Source organism: Peromyscus maniculatus, chromosome X (genome assembly GCF_049852395.1).
Source record: "Peromyscus maniculatus bairdii isolate BWxNUB_F1_BW_parent chromosome X, HU_Pman_BW_mat_3.1, whole genome shotgun sequence".
NCBI lineage: Eukaryota > Metazoa > Chordata > Mammalia > Rodentia > Cricetidae > Peromyscus > Peromyscus maniculatus.
In genome coordinates this window covers 130,612,561-130,630,880 of record NC_134875.1, presented here as the reverse complement: position 1 = coordinate 130,630,880, position 18,320 = coordinate 130,612,561, and the positions used below count along the sequence as shown (strand labels likewise).

General features: G+C 41.6%; 1 protein-coding gene across 6 annotated transcripts in view; it reads right to left on the bottom strand.

The window, feature by feature from the left end:
- Nucleotides 1-18,320, bottom strand: part of Med14 (mediator complex subunit 14) — a 291,290-nt gene that overhangs the window by 71,820 nt on the left and 201,150 nt on the right. For 4 of the 6 annotated variants that reach the window (XM_076562089.1, XM_076562086.1, XM_076562088.1 and 1 more), the window contains 6 exons: nucleotides 11,839-11,865; nucleotides 9,338-9,443; nucleotides 2,353-2,526; nucleotides 1,634-1,763; nucleotides 692-820; nucleotides 251-358 (listed from right to left, as the gene is read on the bottom strand). In XM_076562089.1, the coding sequence (XP_076418204.1) occupies nucleotides 251-358; nucleotides 692-820; nucleotides 1,634-1,763; nucleotides 2,353-2,526; nucleotides 9,338-9,443; nucleotides 11,839-11,865 (674 nt within the window). Of the gene's footprint in view, nucleotides 1-250; nucleotides 359-691; nucleotides 821-1,633; nucleotides 1,764-2,352; nucleotides 2,527-9,337; nucleotides 9,444-11,838; nucleotides 11,866-17,710; nucleotides 18,313-18,320 lie in introns of those variants that run through there. The other 2 variants (XM_006976891.4, XM_015995797.3) reach the window with 2 other exon arrangements.

Sequence of the window (18,320 nt, the reverse complement as noted above, 5' to 3'; positions counted from 1 at the left end):
CCAGCAAACAATACTATTTCTAAGGAGTTGCCTGCAAAGTCAGTGGTAAAACTTGAAATCTGTCTTACTATAGATGTATCTTAATTTCCACTGGCTGGTTCTTCATGTCTATTTCAATTCAAAAAGAGTTAAGGTATGGGAAGGAGAGGCCAGACTACTACACTTCAGGACAAAGGATAAACAGAAAATGTAGTGGAAAGAGGGAGACACAAAATCCTTACAGTACATGTCTCAAATTTCAAAAGGATACGTAGGCAGTTGTACATGTCCTGAAGAGGTTTCTCATCCGCAAAGAGCCGAGACTGCACCAACTGATGGATAAAGTCGATTTGCATGCTATGAACCAAAGCGCGGCCATCTTCCATTGGCAGAAGAAAAGAAGGCAGTTCATTAGAAAGAGTAGTCAGTGTTATAGCATTAACCGAGAAAGTATATACTAAAAATGAATTTAAAATTAAAAAAAGAGGAACCAAGATTATCTTGAGAAAACTATAGAACATTATACACCGAGAAACACTGAAATTTCTCCAGTCAGTAGGTAATTATGCTTATCAAATTTTGCTTCAAATTACAGAATAAATTGCTACACATTTTTCTGTAGGAATACTTCAATATAAGAATGCCAAAACCATAAAAAATAAAAATTTGAGAAACAAAAAAGAATATCAAAACCAGTACTGTGATGCGTTACCTCCTGTTTCCTTATCCTCAACTAGAATTTCTAGCTTGAGAAGGCGCCATGGAACTTCTGGATCATCACCCATTACTGTCAAAGTTGCTTCAAATTCTCCTTCAACTCGAAACTTCACACGGCCATTTGCTTTTGGAAGAGGAAGAAGAAGTGGACACCGCTTTAAAACAAGAAGCTTCTGGCCCATCTCCAAGTTTCAGTCTCATTTATGAGCCATTTTAAACAGACTGTAAATTTTGTCCTAAGTGTTGAACCAAGTCAATGGTTCAGACACAGACAGCAGCCACTATCTTCCTACAAATAAATCAACAGCATAGCATGTTCTCCAGGCTCAACCCTGGGGCCTCTTTTCTCTTCCAGCCTCAGGTAATCCTACCCACTGCCCCCAGTGCAAATACCAGCACTTTATTTTTAGGTACTAAAAAGAGAACAATTATGGATGGCAAATCAGATTCAAATACCACAAAAATCAAAACTTCATCTACTTGAACAAAACCCAAAAGGACATTTAAGAAAATATTCTTTTTTTAAGGTTTATTTATTCATTATGTACACAGTGTTCTGTCTGCATGTATGCCTGCATAACAGAAGAGGGCACCAGATCTCATTACAGATGGTTGTGAGCCACCATGTGGTTGCTGGGAATTGAACTCAGGACCTCTGGAAGAGTAGCCAGTGCTCTTAACCTCTGAGCCATCTCTCCAGCCAAAGAAAATATTTTTTGGTTTGTCTGGTTTTTTTGTTTTTTGTTTTTTTTTTCTGAGACAGGGTTTCTCTGTGTATACTCAGCTATCCTGGATCTCACTTTGTAGACTAGGCTGGTCTCAAACTCACAGAGATCCACCTGCCTCTGCCTCCCCAGTGCTGGGATTAAAGATGTATACCACCACTGCCCGGCCAGCCCAAGAAAATATTCTTATAAAAAAAATTTTAGGTACATACCCACTGTAAGATTTGCTAGCTGTGGAGGAAGATCTGTTGTTACAAGCCTATGTCTAAGAATTTGATTAAGCTGATGAAGTGTGGCTTGTTTCTCAATTTTGGTAATTGGATCTGGAGGAATAATTTTATCCTACAAGGAAAAAAAAGTCTTTAAAAGAATACACAAAAAGATAAAATTGTTTACCTGCACCTGCCTTTATCCGTTTTCTTACTTTACTCAAGACAACCACAACACTCATTTGTTATCTACATCCAGTAATAGTGACTATGCATTTGAGTGCAAATAATTCCCAGTCACCTTGCTAAAACCATGCTCTTCATCATGCTCCATTTATAACCCCACGTTAGTATCACTAGATGATTTCCTCTATTTCCTAAATGTACACAATACAAGAGCACCGACTCATTCAACTACCCTCGTACATTCGGAATGCACTTCCAAAAACGCTGCTACTGCTGGGCAATTATTTTCATACCTGAAATACACTAAATAATATTTGCACATCTGCTCACTCCTAACAAAGACAGGGAAAGGGGAGGAAATGGAGGGGGAAAAAAGGATCTACTCACACCATGACCCCAATTTATTTCAAACTACCACACTTTACTTGTAGAGAAAAAAACTACATAAACTAGTTTTAAAAATATAAGTTTTCCTATGCTACATAATCCAAACCCAAAGCCTTCAACTTTTTTGAGTACAGGGGCAAAAGACTTACCCTGATGCATGTTGGAAGTCGTGGATAAGAGCCAGTAGTCAGCACATCAATGGCATATGGGATAGCAAAACTAGGCAGGCGTGCATGGACCAGTGCATCTCTAGCTAAGGAGGCCAAGCGATCAGCAGTGTCCACAAACAAGATAGCTTGTTGATCTAAAAAGCTCGAGATCATCTTTAAAGCAAAGGGTAAATAAGCTACCTTGTAAATTGTTTTTTTCATTAAATATCATTTGCAAGCTTCAAAAGATATTAAAATAGGTGGTTCCAAATTTATTTGAAGAAGTATCTACATTAAAATAGTACTTTTCTTTCATTTCTCCACTTCTGACATCACTCATACATAATACCAAATATTAAGAATAAAATAAAATGTTTTTACTCTGATAGGCTTCTAGTACTGGGTAGCAATGAATCATGGACTCCTAGACTGCCTTGATCTACATTTTAACTCTGTAATTTCCTAGCCCTGTTTGCTTGTTAATCTTTCTATACCAAAAGTTTAATAGTAAAATGGAGGTACTGAAGTTGTTCCGACACTAAATACTACACACCTAACCTTCAGAACACAGGAAACACTCAGTACATACATACATACATACATACATACATACATACATACATACATACATATATACATACATATATACATACTGCCAGTATGAGAGCCAGGCACCTTTCTGTCTAACACAGAAATTCTCAGTTCTCTATTTAGTGCAGTGGTGGAGTCATCACAAGGCTGAAAAACTATCTCCTTCAAACCTTTAGTTTTGTTTTACATCAATACCTATCATTCCTTTCTCTTGTGTCCTTCAAACAAGCTTCTAGCAGACAACTTAAACCCTGTCACCCAGAATTAATGTACTAGGGCATCATACATCATCCATTTCTAGTTATTTTATTATCTAATTTCTACAACTCCATAATTACTATCACCTTAGAGATGAGAAGAATGGATTCATAGGTGAAGACCCTTTTCCAAAGAAATATAGCTTAATATTAGAGAAGCTGGAACTAGGAAATGGGTTTTCTTCTCTTAGTTAGACTCAGTATACATAGCTTAACCCCAAAGAAATGCTACCTTTTATAACTAGTGCAATGCTCTATCAACGCCACCAACACTAATCTCTTATTCATAGCTATGACGCTACCAAAACACAATCTCAACTGCTGAGCTGGTTTTAACTCAAATGTAGGCCATTTTAATAATCTTGTCGGGACTGGAGAGATGGCTCAGCAGTTAAGAACACTGGCTACTCTTCCAAAGAAACAGGTTCAATTCCCTGTACCCACATGGCAGCTCACAACTGTCTGTAACTCCAGTTACAGACAACTATGGGACCTGACAACTATGGCAAAGAACCAATGCACATTTAAAAAAAAAAAGAATCTTGTTCCAGGTGGTGTGGTGGTGCACATCTTTAATCCCAGTACTCAGGCAGAGGTAGGTGGATCTCTATGAGTTAGAGGCCAGCCTGGTCTACAGAGTGAGTTCTAGGACAGCCAGGACTATACAGAGAAAACAAACAAACAAAAAGAAACAAACAAAAAAAACCAAACAAATAAAAAAAGAATCTTGTCACTTAGCTGAGCAGTGGTGGTGCACACTTCTAATCCTAGCACTTAGAGACAGAGGCAGGTGGATCTCTGTGAGTTTGAGGCCAAACCTGGTCTACAGAGTGAGTCCTAGAACAACCAGAGCTACACAGAGAAACCCTGTCTCGGGGGAAAAAAAAAATCTTATCACTCAGGTCAAAATGTTCATAAGATCAAGTTAAAAGAAAAGAAAACCAGAGACCTCCCCTCTGGGAAAATGGGAGATAACTGAGATATTTATCTAGCCTGCGGGGTACTATGTAATGAAACACTTGCAGAAGTCAAGATACACTACACTCACATTTCTTTTTTTTTTTTTTTTTTTTTCGAGACAGGGTTTCTCTGTGTAGGTTTGCGCCTTTCCTGGAACTCACTCTGTAGACCAGGCTGGCCTCGAACTCACAGAGATCCGCCTGCCTCTGCCTCCCGAGTGCTGGGACTAAAGGCGTGCGCCACTACGGCCCGGCAAGTTAATTTCTTTAACTTAGAAATTAAACTAATACTAACGCTTTAGTTTTGAGCAATTTATTAGTAAACTCACAGCTACTTAGTAATCAGCATCTTTTTAAAACATACATACACACCAACTATCAATACGGTTAATAATTGTTAGACTTGGAGCAGTAAATGTCATTTCTCTAAAGAAGAAATACAAATGGCCAATGAAAACGTGCTCAATATCACCAGTCAACAGGGAAACGGATGTTGAAAGTCTAGTGAAAGCTAGGCATGGTGGTCCATGCCTGTAATCCAGCACTCAGGACACTGAAGCAGGAAGATCACAAGTTTGACTCTAGCCTAGGCAACATAGCAAATACAAGGCCAGCCTAGATTACACAGTGAAACCCTGCCTCAAAAGAAAGACAGTCAGAATGAGTGAATGGACAGTGAGAAACCTAGTAAGATACCACTAGGATGGCAAAACTCAAAGCAGATAATATCATGGATATGGAAAAGATTAATTAGATCCTTCATACATTGCTGGTGGGAATGTAAAATGGTACAGCCATTTTAGAGAACAGTCTAGCTGATGAAACAATTTATCTATGTATGATACAGACACTTTTCCTTATGTATGTATTCAAAAGAAAGAAATATACAAAAAACTTTGTAACATTACGTATAATAGCTCCAAAGCAGAGTCCAAATAGAGAAGAATGTGTGTTTCCATGCAATTTAATATAAATGAAGTACTGATACATAAAGAAGCCTTTGAGAAAAGAACATATATGAGTCCATTTGTATGAAATGTTCAGAGTTAAGCAAACTCAGACAGACAGATAAGTAGGCAAATGGTTGCCTATAGGTAAGGGCTAGGAGTGATAGATAAATGGTCCAAGTTTTCTTTTTGTGCTGATAAAAATTCTAAAATTGTTTGTGGCGATGGATAGACTAATCTTGGAAGAAATTAACTGAAAAGACCACTGGGACCTGGAAAGACGGCTCAGTTAGTAAACTATCGGGCACACAAGCATGAGGAGGACCTGGGTTAGCTTCCCAGCATCCAGTTAAAAAGCTCAGTGTGGTGGTGTGCACCGGTGGTTCCACCACTGGGGAGGCAGCCAGCAGGTTCTCTGGAGCTCACTGAGTCAGCACAGATATACAAAGTGCCAATACACACATATGTACAGTGTTGAAACTTAGTCAAAACCAAGAGTTTTCAATTTTGCTTGACATCGTATTATTGAAGCAAATTTAAATATTTCTAAACAAGTAAGTAAAATAAATGGGGGGGGGGGAATTAAACACTTGGCTTGGATGTACACTAGTAATAGCAAACCTTTTACTAAAAGTTTATGTACTTTTAATAAAAAACACTATCCTAATTATTTTTAAAAAATTACGCTTTTATTTCAGCCAAAATGGATTAAGACTTGGTACTCAAATTTCTAAAACAATAAAATGCAATTTTAATCTTTCAGGTAATCTTAGAATTGCCTGTTTGATATTTACAACAAAATTATTCTTTGATATTGCTTAATGTACAAAACCTTACAAAATTTTAATTTCCCAATCACATACATAAACATTTCTCCCTCAAAGAATTTTTTTAAATCCTTAATTAGCTATTTATTTGTACATGGGTGTTTTGTCTGAATGTCTATGTATCATGTGCATATCCTGTGATCAGAAGAGGGCATTGGACCCTTAAGGAAAATTTAATATATATACAAAATATTCTACCTCAAAAATTGAGGGTGGCAGTGGCATAAATCCATAATCTCAGCACTCAATGAGCTAATACAAGAGGATTTCTAGTTTAAGGCCAACCTGGGCTACACCGCAAAGTCAAACACTTTTGATCAGTATTACACAGAAGAGTATTAGCTTACTCAGAGACAGAAAAACCTGCCTGACAAAACTGGTCTATCCTTGTGACAGGCTTAGCTGCCAGCACTAGAACCATAGTTCTTACTAGCATAGTTCATAACCATAACAGTAATGTCAAAAAGTATCTTCCCCTTTGTTCTAGTTTCCTTTCTGCAGCTGTGATAAAACATTCTGACCAAAAGCAACTTAAGAGGAGAGGGTTTGTTTAGCTTCCACTTCAGATCTTAATTGTCATTAAAGGAGGGCAAGACAGGAGGAACTCAAGCAGAAACCACAGAGATAGATGCTGCTCGCGGGCCGACTAAGCAGCCTGTGTTCGGCTAGCTTGCCTATCCAGCCCAGGACTTATCCTCCCAGGGAAGACCGCCTTCAGTGGGCTGCGCCTCCCATATCAATTACTAATCAAGAAAACGCCCCAAAGGATATGCCAGAGGCCTGATGTAGGTAAGGGTTCAATTGTGGAAGTGTGTTTTCTCTTTGTAGGTGACTGGAGTTTGTGTCAAATTGACAATAAAAACTAACAGGATATGCTTCAAAAGGCAAATCTATAGCCTAGAATTTTCCAAAATTCAACTTCTTTATGCTCTTTTTCCTCCTTTTGATTTGGCAACTTTCACATAAGTCTTAGTTATAATAGGGCCATCAAGTGAAAGAGGCTGGGCAAAAACAGCAGGCTAGAAACTGAGGTGAGATGTAAGAAGCACAGACGTGCTGTGGGTTCTTTGCAGAGTGGGGTTTTTGTGGAATAAGCACCTTCATCAACTTACAAATAGAAAACTCCCCATTAATATATTTTCAACTTACCAGAGTGCTAAAAAAATAAATACACTATGGTACCACCATGCTGGGTAGCCGGGTCATTTTATTTTAGAAGCTTGATAAACATCAGAAAATTTTTGAAGCTCTCAAATATAATTTAGCCAGTGCCAATGTGTTAATCTGCTTTAACCTATGAAAGCTAATAACCTTTTTAAAAAATAATTTGTTTCATGTGCATTGGTGCTTTGCCTGCATGCATGTCTGTCTGTATGAGGGTGTCAGAGCCCTGGAACTGGAGTTACCGACAGCTGTGAGCTGCCATATGGGTGCTGGGAGTTGAACCCAGGTCTTCTGGAAGAGCAGCCAGTGCTCTTAACTGCTGAGCCATCTCTCCAGGCCCAAAAATTAGTCACCTTTGAAAATGTCATTAAATAAAAGAATGAAAACAAAAAAATGGAATTCGAACATCACTGTAAAGCTTAGTGTAGCTCTGCACTTCCTTTCCATTCACAAATTTAATTGACAACAACCAGACATGTATTTGGTCTTGTAGAGCTGAGCTTTTTAGAAAGGGAACGTCTGCTGTGCAGTGGTGGCACACGCCTTTAATCCCAGCACTTGGGAGGCAGAGATAGGCAGATCTCTGTGAGTTCGAGGCCAGCCTGGGCTACAGAGTGAGTTCCAGTAAAGGCGCAAACACAGAGAAACCTTATCTTGAAAAACCAAAAAGAAAGAAAGAAAGAGAGGGGGGGAGGGGGGAGAGGGAGGAAGGGAGGGAGGGAGGGAGAGAGGGAGAGAGGGAGAGAGAAAGAGAGAGGAAGGAAGGAAGGAAGGAAGGAAGGAAGGAAGGAAGGAAGGAAGGAAGGAAGGAAGGAAGGAAGGAAGGAAGGAAGGAAGGAAGGAAGGACCCTCAGTTAAAGTAGGCAAGTGCTGTCTTCATTTCAGGACTTTATTCACTGTCTAATTGCCCTTTCCAGTATGAGCTCATTAGGAGTGATTGAAGTCAAACAAGAGCCAGTGTTCCTCATCTGTGAACACCAAATCATCTTTCTCCAGTTAGCTCAGTGAGCTCACTCAAGGCCCCTAGATTGTCCTCTTCACGGTCACAGCTTAAAACTTGATTGGCTTTTGTTGTTACTGTTGTGTGGAAACAGGATCTGTTGCAGGATCAACTGACTATGTAGCTAGAATCTTAAACTTCTGATCCTCCTGCCTCCACCTGCCAAGTGCTGAGATTACAGGCAAATATCACCATGCCTGGTTCATACAGTGTTGGAGATAAAGCTTATTACATGCTGTAGAAGTACTACCAAATGAACTACATTTCCAGTCCCTTAAAATGTTTGAGGGGCTAGATTTTTGTCTCTGTTACCCTTCACTCTATGAAGTCACTTCTTTGAATTAAGAGTAATTCAACTGTCAAGAGTATGAGCTTCCTGAAGGCAGGGACTATGCTTATAGCCCTTATAGCCCTTATAGCCCATGTTCAGTAGTTTTGGAGCATAAGTAAATGAATAAACAACTGAACTGATACATGACATCATCAGTTCTTTGACCTTGAAGAAGCCATGTATTTTCTAGAAATTGTATCATCTCATCTGTTAAAACAGAAAAGAGAGACTCTGCCATTCTCACAAGGACATCAAAAATCAATAAGCAAACTTTGAGAGAACCTTACAAATTCTAGCTCAGTGGTTCTCACTCTTCCTAATGCTGAGACCCTTTAATACAGTTCCCCATGCTGTGCTGATCCCCAACCATGAAACTATTTTCATTGCTACTTCCTAACTGTCATTTTGCTACTGCTATGAATTGTAATGAAAATATTTTTAGATAGAGGGCTGCCACCACCAGGTTGAGAATCACTGCTCTAAAGAATCATCCAGTTTTGAAGCTAACCATTTCTCCCCTTTAATTCCTCCAGAGTTATATTTAAAGTCTCCTCATATACTATCTTCCAGGTATCTCCTCCTCTTCTGTAAATAAATACTAGGCTTATTTATGTCAAGTGTCCATAAATACATAGTAGGCTTCCACAGAAATGCATTATGGAATTTCATAAAGGAACATTATTGAGATCAGTAATAACATTTAATCAACAGATGTTAAAGCTAAACTTCTAAAGTATGCAAGACATTTAAAGTTATTTTGTTTGTTTCAAGACAGCATCTTGCCGTGTAGTTTCACTAACCGAAGTCATGACTGTCTTTTCCAGAGCCTCCTGGGGGCTCATATCATGTGTTTCCATGTCTACCTTTCAAACACTATTTTATACAAAGTAAGATCAAAGTCTCACTCACCGCACACTTCTCGACTTTGCCAGCGTCATTAGCCCACTTTACTAAAGCTAATAATCGAACGAAGAGTTGACGTGTCCGGCTAGCAAACTGGACAATTTCTATTTTCCTGTAAAATAAAGTAATTCTCATCTGAACCAGCACATTATATTTCCCAATTTGTTTCAAATTTGAATTATTTTAAAGTGTTTGTTTATAAGCACAACAAAATTAACCTAAAATATTTACACAAATATTAGTTTCATCTCATCTCTGTGTCCTGCCTGTCTGTACCTTTAACCACAGAGCAACAGATCCAATAGGAGTTTTTCCACAATGAATTACATTTTGAAATTTTTTTATTATAATAAATGATTCCTATAATCTAGTAAATTCATGGATATGAGGTAGTAGAAGTTAAATGAGTCACAGAAGGGACCAAATTAGGAGCTATGAAGTATAAATTTCATAACTGAAACTACTGGTAATTAGTTACCATTTTGGTTAGAGGAGTTGAAATATATTCTTTACTAAAGCTTGAAACTGTGTTCTTTCTATAAAATCAAGGGCTACTTCCCAACTTGCAATTAACATAACTGAAAAAGCACTTAAAGACCTTGGCTATGAAACTCTTTCCTCTGATGAATTTCAGTAGCAAAGTTAAAGACGAACACACTGAAGAGTAAAAGAAAAGGTAGGTCTGTCCATATCTATTTTTATACTGGACTCAATTCTATGCTTTTTCACCCAGCAATCACCAATATTTATCATCTCATAAAGCTTCATTAAAAACTCTCTGCCTCCTATGTTAGCTAGACCTCTTTACTTCAGCACTACTACACAACTGAAAATCATACCTTTCATTGTTTAAGACACTAGAAAAAAGAAAACTTCAACATGCCAAGACTGATGGCAAGACCCAGCAGAATACCAACCTAACTTCAAGTGCGGTCAAATTCTACTAATTTTAATGTGACTTTTCAATGACCTACAAATCCAACCAACGTCTCCGCATCTTGTCAATAAGATTAGCATGATGCAATGCACCCAACTAAGTTTTTGCTTAAGTCTAATGCTGACTGAATATGTCAAAGTCAAGCTACTATTGGAGTGTATGAAGACCACACACAACCTGAAAAGCTTCCTTAAGAACAGTCAACACCATGATTACTAGAAACAGAAAAAGAAAAGCCAAGGGCACACTTATGGCTCTTTGTTAGTGTCTGTCAAGGATTATAAAAGAAAACAAGCAAGACTGAGATACAACCTAACTGTTAAAAGGACATTAAGATCTGACAGGGCTGGGGTGGTAGCTCAGAATATAAGGCTCTGGTTCAACACCTAGCACCTCACAGCCACCTGGACACCACCTACGTCAGGACTCAGAATGTCAGTGCTGTCTCTCTTACCAACGAGCAACTAGGTTTGTCTATTCTTTTCTTCCTAAATATGCTCCTCTATCAAAAAGATGTCCTTCTCTGTAAACTACTGCAATGTGGTTTTCTGATACCACACTGTCTCAACTGACAGGGTGCACAAGTTAGTTCTCTAAAAGCCCAGTGTGCTTTCCCACCCCATAAGAGGCAGGCAGAACAAACCTCGCTTGTTTCCTTCTTTAAAACTGACCAGCCAGCCTGGTAGTGTCACACCTTTAATCCCAGCACTGAGGAGGCAGAGGCAGGTGGATCTCTATGAGTTTCAAGACCAGCCTGGTCTACAGAGCCAGTTCCAGGACAGTCAGGGCTACACAGAGAAACCCTGTCTGGAAAAACCAAAAACAAAAACAAAACTGACCAGCCAAGTCACAATATAGATTAAGTTTCAGTTGTGTCTTCCAGCTTTATCTTTTTTACTTGTGTCTAACTCTACAATAGGGCATTTGGTGTTGGTAATGGAGAGGAAGCCACTAATAAATACTCTAAACCTCACCAGTGACTTGGTCTTAAAACCAACACCAAGGCACATAGGTAGTATCAAAGGTATAATCAAGTTAGCCTTATATCAGTCCAATTTAAATCCCAATAATATGATCTCCTTTAATCTTAATTTATCTTGTTCCTTTGGCCTATAGAAACATAATAGTGTTGTCTTAAGCCCCAAGCTTAAATTGGATCAAAATTTTTTCAACTATAAAATAGCAAGAATAGGAGACTAAAGTCAATGTACTAAAAGATATCTAACAGCATCGTTAGAGAAACTAGTAAATTAACAACCAGGTGTCCAAAGCCAGTCTACTCCTCAACTTCCACTACAAACTACATGGTTACATTTTCCTAGTCCTCCCAAGGCCTTGCCTTGGTCAGTCATCAATAAAGGTTTAAAGAACAAAGGTTCTATACATCCAAGTACCAAGAATGAGAAAACTGCATTCTCTGGTGCTCCTGACTAAATACACAGTTCTAGGTTTCTTCGGGCCTAGGTTCCTAATCCAAAGCCCTACACCAACCATCAACAGCCCCATACCCATACTCACAGATTAGAAGAAATCATTAAGGAGGAAGATTTAAGATTTTTTTCATACTTACCTTTCCACATCAGATTTCCTTGGCAATCTAAGAAGAAAAAAGAAGTTGATTAAATATATGCATGCCTTGGTCAAATGTGACAACCGCCTTTACTCTAACTCTACTTCTTATCTTCACGCTTTCAGAAAAACTGAGCAAACAGTAACTGTAAGCTCAAGTGGCTGCTAACTCCCAGCACTGATAAATTAGCAACAATATGGCTGTTAAGTAGAAAATGAGAAAGCAACATTTCTTTCCACTCAAAATGATCCTGAAGATACTTTGTAAACTTCAAACACAAAGTTCAAGTCCTGGGGTGTGGTGGTGAACACCTTTAGATCCCATTACTCAGGAGGCAGAAGCAGGAGAATCTATTTCAGTTTGAGACCAGCTTGGTCTACATAGTGAGTTCCAGGACAACCAGAACTACACAGAGACCCCCTTCTCTAAAACATAAATAAATAAATATCCCAAGTCTCACATCAGCACACAGTATCAGAGTCAGAAAAGGTATCTTTGAAGATCAAAATGGCTACAGGTGTAGGACTAGTGCTTAGTCATCAGTCTCTCTGCACCCAAACCTCTGTGAGCACTTGGATTCCTAGCAGTAATCCCAGTACGTTGTGTTATAGTAGGTGAATCTGGAAGCTAAGGGTGTAATCAAGGTTTTATGGCAATTATACATTGCACAATGGTTAGATGAAGAATTTATATTATTTTTAAATAGAACCAGTAGTGTTCTTGATTTCTTTTTGCTAGTTCTCCAGTACTGATTGCCAGCAACTTATGTCAACTTTCTCCTTGATAAATTATACTACTATTCTATTGATGCTTGGAAAGGTCTTAATCAGCCTTCTGAACCTCCACATTCCAGTAACCTCTAGCTCATGGTCTAAGGCTTGATGGTCTGAACACCTCTCAAGCCTGCCCAGCAATCATCAGATCCTGAAGAATGTGCCCCAGCTGCTTAATGGTCTTCCCCTAAATACACACATGGGCCTCATAAACGGAAAAGTAAAAGGAGGGAGAACTAGTCAAGTGAGCTCTGTCTTTTTCTCAGGGAAGACACTTGGATGACTGGAAGCTACAGGTCTGAGCAGGATGACGACAGAAGAGCTAGGTGGAGAGCTTGAGTCTACAGTTCAGCGGCAGAGCACCTGCAGCACACATGCCTGGGGCTTAATCCCTGAGGGGAGAGCAGAGGGTCAGGACAATGGTGGACACCAAGCCAGAGGTCAGGGTCTGGGTGAGAGTTTCAACTTAGAGGCTAGAAAGGCCAGTATACTAGAAAGCCAAGTAGAAACTGAAGGCCTGTTAGAAGGCTGTAAATAAGAACAGGTATGGTAGCACAGCCTGTAATCACAAGCACTTGGGAGGACAGGAGGACTGCCAAGAGACCAGCCCAGGAAGCAGAGTAAGACCCTGTCTCAAAGACTGCAAATAACAGGAGTCCCTGGTCAATTCCTCCACAGGAAAAAAGCTCCTCAGAGTACTCCCTGAGAAGCCTTGTTCTAAAGAGAGACAGACATGAGGATTAGGGGGATGGGGAGACAGTAGAGCTTAGGGGTAGAATAGGAAGGCAGGAACCATTGTTCCAGCTCCTACCTGCCCCCAGAGACCCTGAAAGATCAGCTCCCACCACAAAGTCTACCATTTCTAGGTAGGACAAAGGCCAAGATTTGCTGCCTGCCTCCTTTCTCTCCCAAATGCTTTCACTTCTATTTTAAATTCCTTTATGAAATCCACCACATGGGGGGAAAACCCTAAGATGCAAATGTTGAAGGAAGGAACAGAGCATATTTATTCCACACTTCAGTAAGTTTATGTGGCTGGAATCCTAGCAAAGAGGTTAAAAGGCCAAGAATAGAATATATGCCCCTAAAAAGTTAAGGCAGAAAGTTTGAACATGTGTTGGAGGCGAGCAAGCAGAAGGAAAAAAATATTCTAAGCCTCCCTAGTGACTTGGTCTAAAAAACCAAAACCAAGGAACATAGGTAGCATCAAAGATATAATCACTTTTTTCCCCAGTTTTTTTTGTTTTTTGAGACAGGGTTTATCTGTATTAACAGTCATAACTGTCCTGGAACTCGCTCTGTAGACCAGGCTGTAGACTCACAGAGATCCGCCTGCCTCTGCCTCCCGAGTGCTGGGATTAAAGGCGTGCGCCACTGTTGCCATCAAAGCTGTTTTTTATCTTTGTGTTTCAGACAGAACCAGATGTTGAAAAACTAAGTACCATGTCCCTCAAGACTTACATTAATGTACATTAACACATTAATTCTGGCAGGAGGATGCAAAGTTCCATGCCAACCTGGGCTACAGAAGAGTAAGACTGTCTCATAAACAAAACCAAGAAATTTTAGTTGCCACATTTAAAAAAAAAAAAAGCCCCTTTACCAATTTGTTAAGTATCAAGAATAACAGTGGTTCAGGGTGGGGTGGGGCGGGGTAGGGTGAGGCGGGGGGCGGGGTGGGGTGAGGTGTGGTGGGGCGGGGCGGGGTGGGGTGAGGTGTGGTGGGGCGGGGCGGGGTGGGGTGAGGTGTGGTGGGGCGGGGCGGGGTGGGGCGCGGCGGTGGCGCTGGCAGAGGGGGCGGGGCGGGGCGGGGCGGGGTGGTGGCTGAGGCAGCGGCTGCAGCGGCCGCTTCGCGGCGGCAGAGCGCTGTAGCGGAGCGCTGCAGCGGCAGCTGCGCCGCGGCACACGTCTTTATTCCCAGCACTCGGGAGGCAGAGGCAGAGGCAGGGGGATCTCTGTGAGTTGGAGGCCAGCCTGGTCTACAGATCAAAATCCAGGACAGGCACCAAAACTACACAGAGAAACCCTGTCTCGAAACCCGCCCCCCCCAAAAAAAAACACCAATAATAATAACAGTTGCAGCAGGGCGGTGGTGGCGCACGCCTTTAATCCCAGAGCTTGGGAGGCAGAGACAGGCAGATCTCTGAGTTCCAGGACAACTAGGGCTATTACAGAGAAACCCTGTCTCCAAAAATAAGACAAACAAGCAAACAAAAAAACCATTTGCTTTTCCCTTAATTATCCATGGTTTCTAAGAGACATTTCTGAAAATGCATTCATTCATTCATGTACTAAATTTAGTTAAGCCCCAAGTACATGCCAGACATTGTTCTTTGTCACTGGGAACCAAAAACAAATCAAAATCCTTGTTCTCCTGGACTTGCTATTCCATGGGGGCAGCACAGTAGACTAATGAAGTCTCAAGCAGTAAGCACTGCAGGAAAAACCCCCAGAGGAGGAGAACAGCAAGAGCCAAGTACTACTAAATGAGTGCTGGGAGAAAGTCTTTGATCTAAGTTAGATGTGAGCTAAGACCTAAAAGAAATGAGAAGGAAAGCCACATGTGTGTCTGGAAAAAGAGCAGAGGCATCATCCCATTGTAACTGTGTCAAGAACTATCAAGAAACATCAAGGTAAGGGTAGGTATATGGAACAGAATGAGACTATTAGCGCATGAATTAAAGAGGTAGAGTAGATAAGACACAGTTCTCTCGGGGCCTTAAAAGTAAAAATGAAATGACCATGTCATGGTTTGCACAGCATAGTCCCAGTGTATGCTTGCTGTTCTGCCCTTTTTTTTTTTTTTTTTAAATGTGTGGCACTGGAGAGCCAGAGCCAGGACCTGGCAAAAGCTCTACCACTAGGCTACATTTCTGACCCACTGGACATTATTATTATTGAAACATAATACCAAGCAGCCCAAGCTGACAGCAAACTCCCTATGTTGCCTACAGGCTGTTCTTTAATTTCTGATCCTCCTGCCTTGACCTCCAAAGTGCTGGACTACAGGTGTGCACTATTATATTTACAGCATTTTTTTTTCATGTTCAAAGGTATCCTGGTTTGGACCACAAATTTTATGATCACTCTAATATAGAAATAATTCTAAAAACTTTTTTTGGTGTGTTTTTTGTTTTTGTTTGTGGGTTTGTGTCTCTGTCTGGTTTCTTTGTGTGTGTGTGGGGGGGTGGTTATTGGTTGGTTAGAGACAGGGTTTTACTATGTAGCCCTAGCTGTCCTAGAACTGACTATGCAGACCCACCTGCCTCTGCGGGAATTAAAGCCATGCCCCACCCTGTCTAGCTGTGGGGTATTTTTTGAAATAAGGTCTCACTATGTAGTTTGAGGCTGGCCTAAAGCTTGGGGTCCTCTTCCTTTAGTTTCCCAAATGCTGAGATCCCAGGCATATATTATCTATCACCAAACCCAGCTCCCGGGTTAGATATTGAAATGTATGGATCTGGACACAGAATATGGAATTCAGCTGTCTCTGCTTGAGATAGATATATTTAGGGATCATCACACAAATGGTGCAGGACTAAAATTATATTATTCTACAGCAATATAAAACAGGTGCCTCTCCATAAACCAAGTCCAAAAAATAGAACACAATTCAATAAATTTATACAACTCCTCTATAGAAAACCAAATCACACAATCCATGACCAGTCTTTTTCCCACAGCTATGCACAAGACTTATGTGAAACTTTCTCTTGGGTTCTTGTTTGTTTTTTGTTTTTTTTTTGAGACAGGATTTCAAATGTGTAGCCCTGGCTGTCCTGGCACTCTGTAGACCAAGCTGGCCTCGGACTCACGGAGATCCGCCTGCCTCTGCCTCCAGAGTGCTGGGATTAAAGGCGTGCGCCACCACCGGCGGGCTCTCTGGGATTCTTAGGAACTCTTACAATAGAAGTGTATCACTACAAGAATTCCTAAACATGACAGCTATTTCTGTCAGTCAGAAGCGGTGGGGAGGGGAGGAGCCACACACCTGTAATCCTAACACTTAGAAGATGGAGGATTATGCGTTCAAAAAAAAAAAAAAATTCTCAGCCAGGTGTATTGGCCCACACTAGTAATCCCAGCACGAAAGAGGCTGAACCAGAACTGAAGGTTGGAAGACCCCGTCTCAAGAAGAAAAAAAAAGACACCTCTTTTAGCAAGGTTAAGCTTTGTCTCATTCAATAAATAGTACATCAAAACTGAAAAGAAATGTTTTAAAAGAGTATGTGAAGCCGTCTCTAATGCTTTTAGTCATGTACAATCAAGTATTTAATTCTCCAGTAACAAAATATCACAAATACTTCCTAATGTCTGCATACTAATGTACTTTCCTGGAAACCCGACGGAGCCTAACAATAGATAGGTAAAAGGTGAAAACTTTTATGAACCTCAGCTAGAAGATGTAAAACAGAGTTCCAAAATTTCATGATGCCTTTTCTTCGCACACTGAGCCATCAGTGTATTCTGCTTGTATTCTAAAGGGATTAACACCCTACTCACGCCCCAAGGCATTTCATAGGTAACTAGGTGACTGAAATCGGCAGGCTCATTAGGAAAAAGTATTTCACTTTCACTACATTCAAAGAGACTTCGAACGCTTTCAAATGTTTCGGAAAGACCCAATTCACAATGTAATATTTTAAACAGAATCTAAACAATCTATCTCCTGAGCCCGAAGAGAAACAATTGCAACCTACATTTAAAACATTGTAAAAAGGCTATAAAACATTTCCCTTCTTTGAAAACCGCGTTCAGTTACGAGCCCTAAACGCTTACTCTCAGTCTTAGGGTTTTAAAGAGTCCACCAAGAAATCAATAGAGTTCTGTTGGGAACTCAAGACAAAAATTCTATAACCAATCTTCGGCGCAAGTGTAACACGCGAAACTAACCAGTCTCCGCGCTTTCATCGCCAACCAGATCCCCAATACTAACCTCCTCCACGTCCCCGGAACCTGAACCCCATGAATTTCAAAATTCTACACTAAACAGCCGCGCTCAATAAACAGCAGGCACAAGCCTCTATCGACCCACAGGGCGGGAAGGGCAAGTGGGGAGCCGGGGAGCCGGGAAGCAGGTATGGGTTCGCTGCACTTACAAGTCCGTCAAGACCAAGAGCTCCGAGTAGGCCCGGTGGAGGAGAAATTCGATGAGCGTGCTAAGCCGGTAACCAGGGCTAGCCGCGGCCGCAGCTGCCGCCGCCACCGCGGCTCCTGGAGGCGGAGGAACCGGGGCAGCCGCTGAGCCGCTGCCGCCGCCGCCACCGCCACCGCCACCGCTGCCCGGAGGGATCAGCTGGTGGTTCTCCAGCTGCACTGGGGCCATGGCGGCGCACAGCCCGGCTTGGCGCAACCGCCCGAGATGCGGCCCTGGAGCCTGCTCCCGGGCTCGGTGACCGCACCGAGGCGGGCGCGGGCAGTGTGGCCGCCGCCTAGCGCCAGGCCGCCTCTGAACAGGAAGCCAAACCCGTGTTGCGGAGGCCCGCCCCCATGTAGGGCCGGGCCGGCCGGCCGCAGGGAGGCGAGTGCGGAGCGGGAGGGCGGAGAGGCGGGCCGGCCGCCGCTCAAGGGAGCGAGCTTCAGCGACTGCTCAGCGGCCGCCCGGCCGGTGGGCTGCAGCGTCCATGTTGCTGGGCCTGGAGCGGAAGTCACCAGGCAGAACGGAAGGGGAACCCGCGGGAGGCCCTTTCCACGGGCAACCTTTGACGG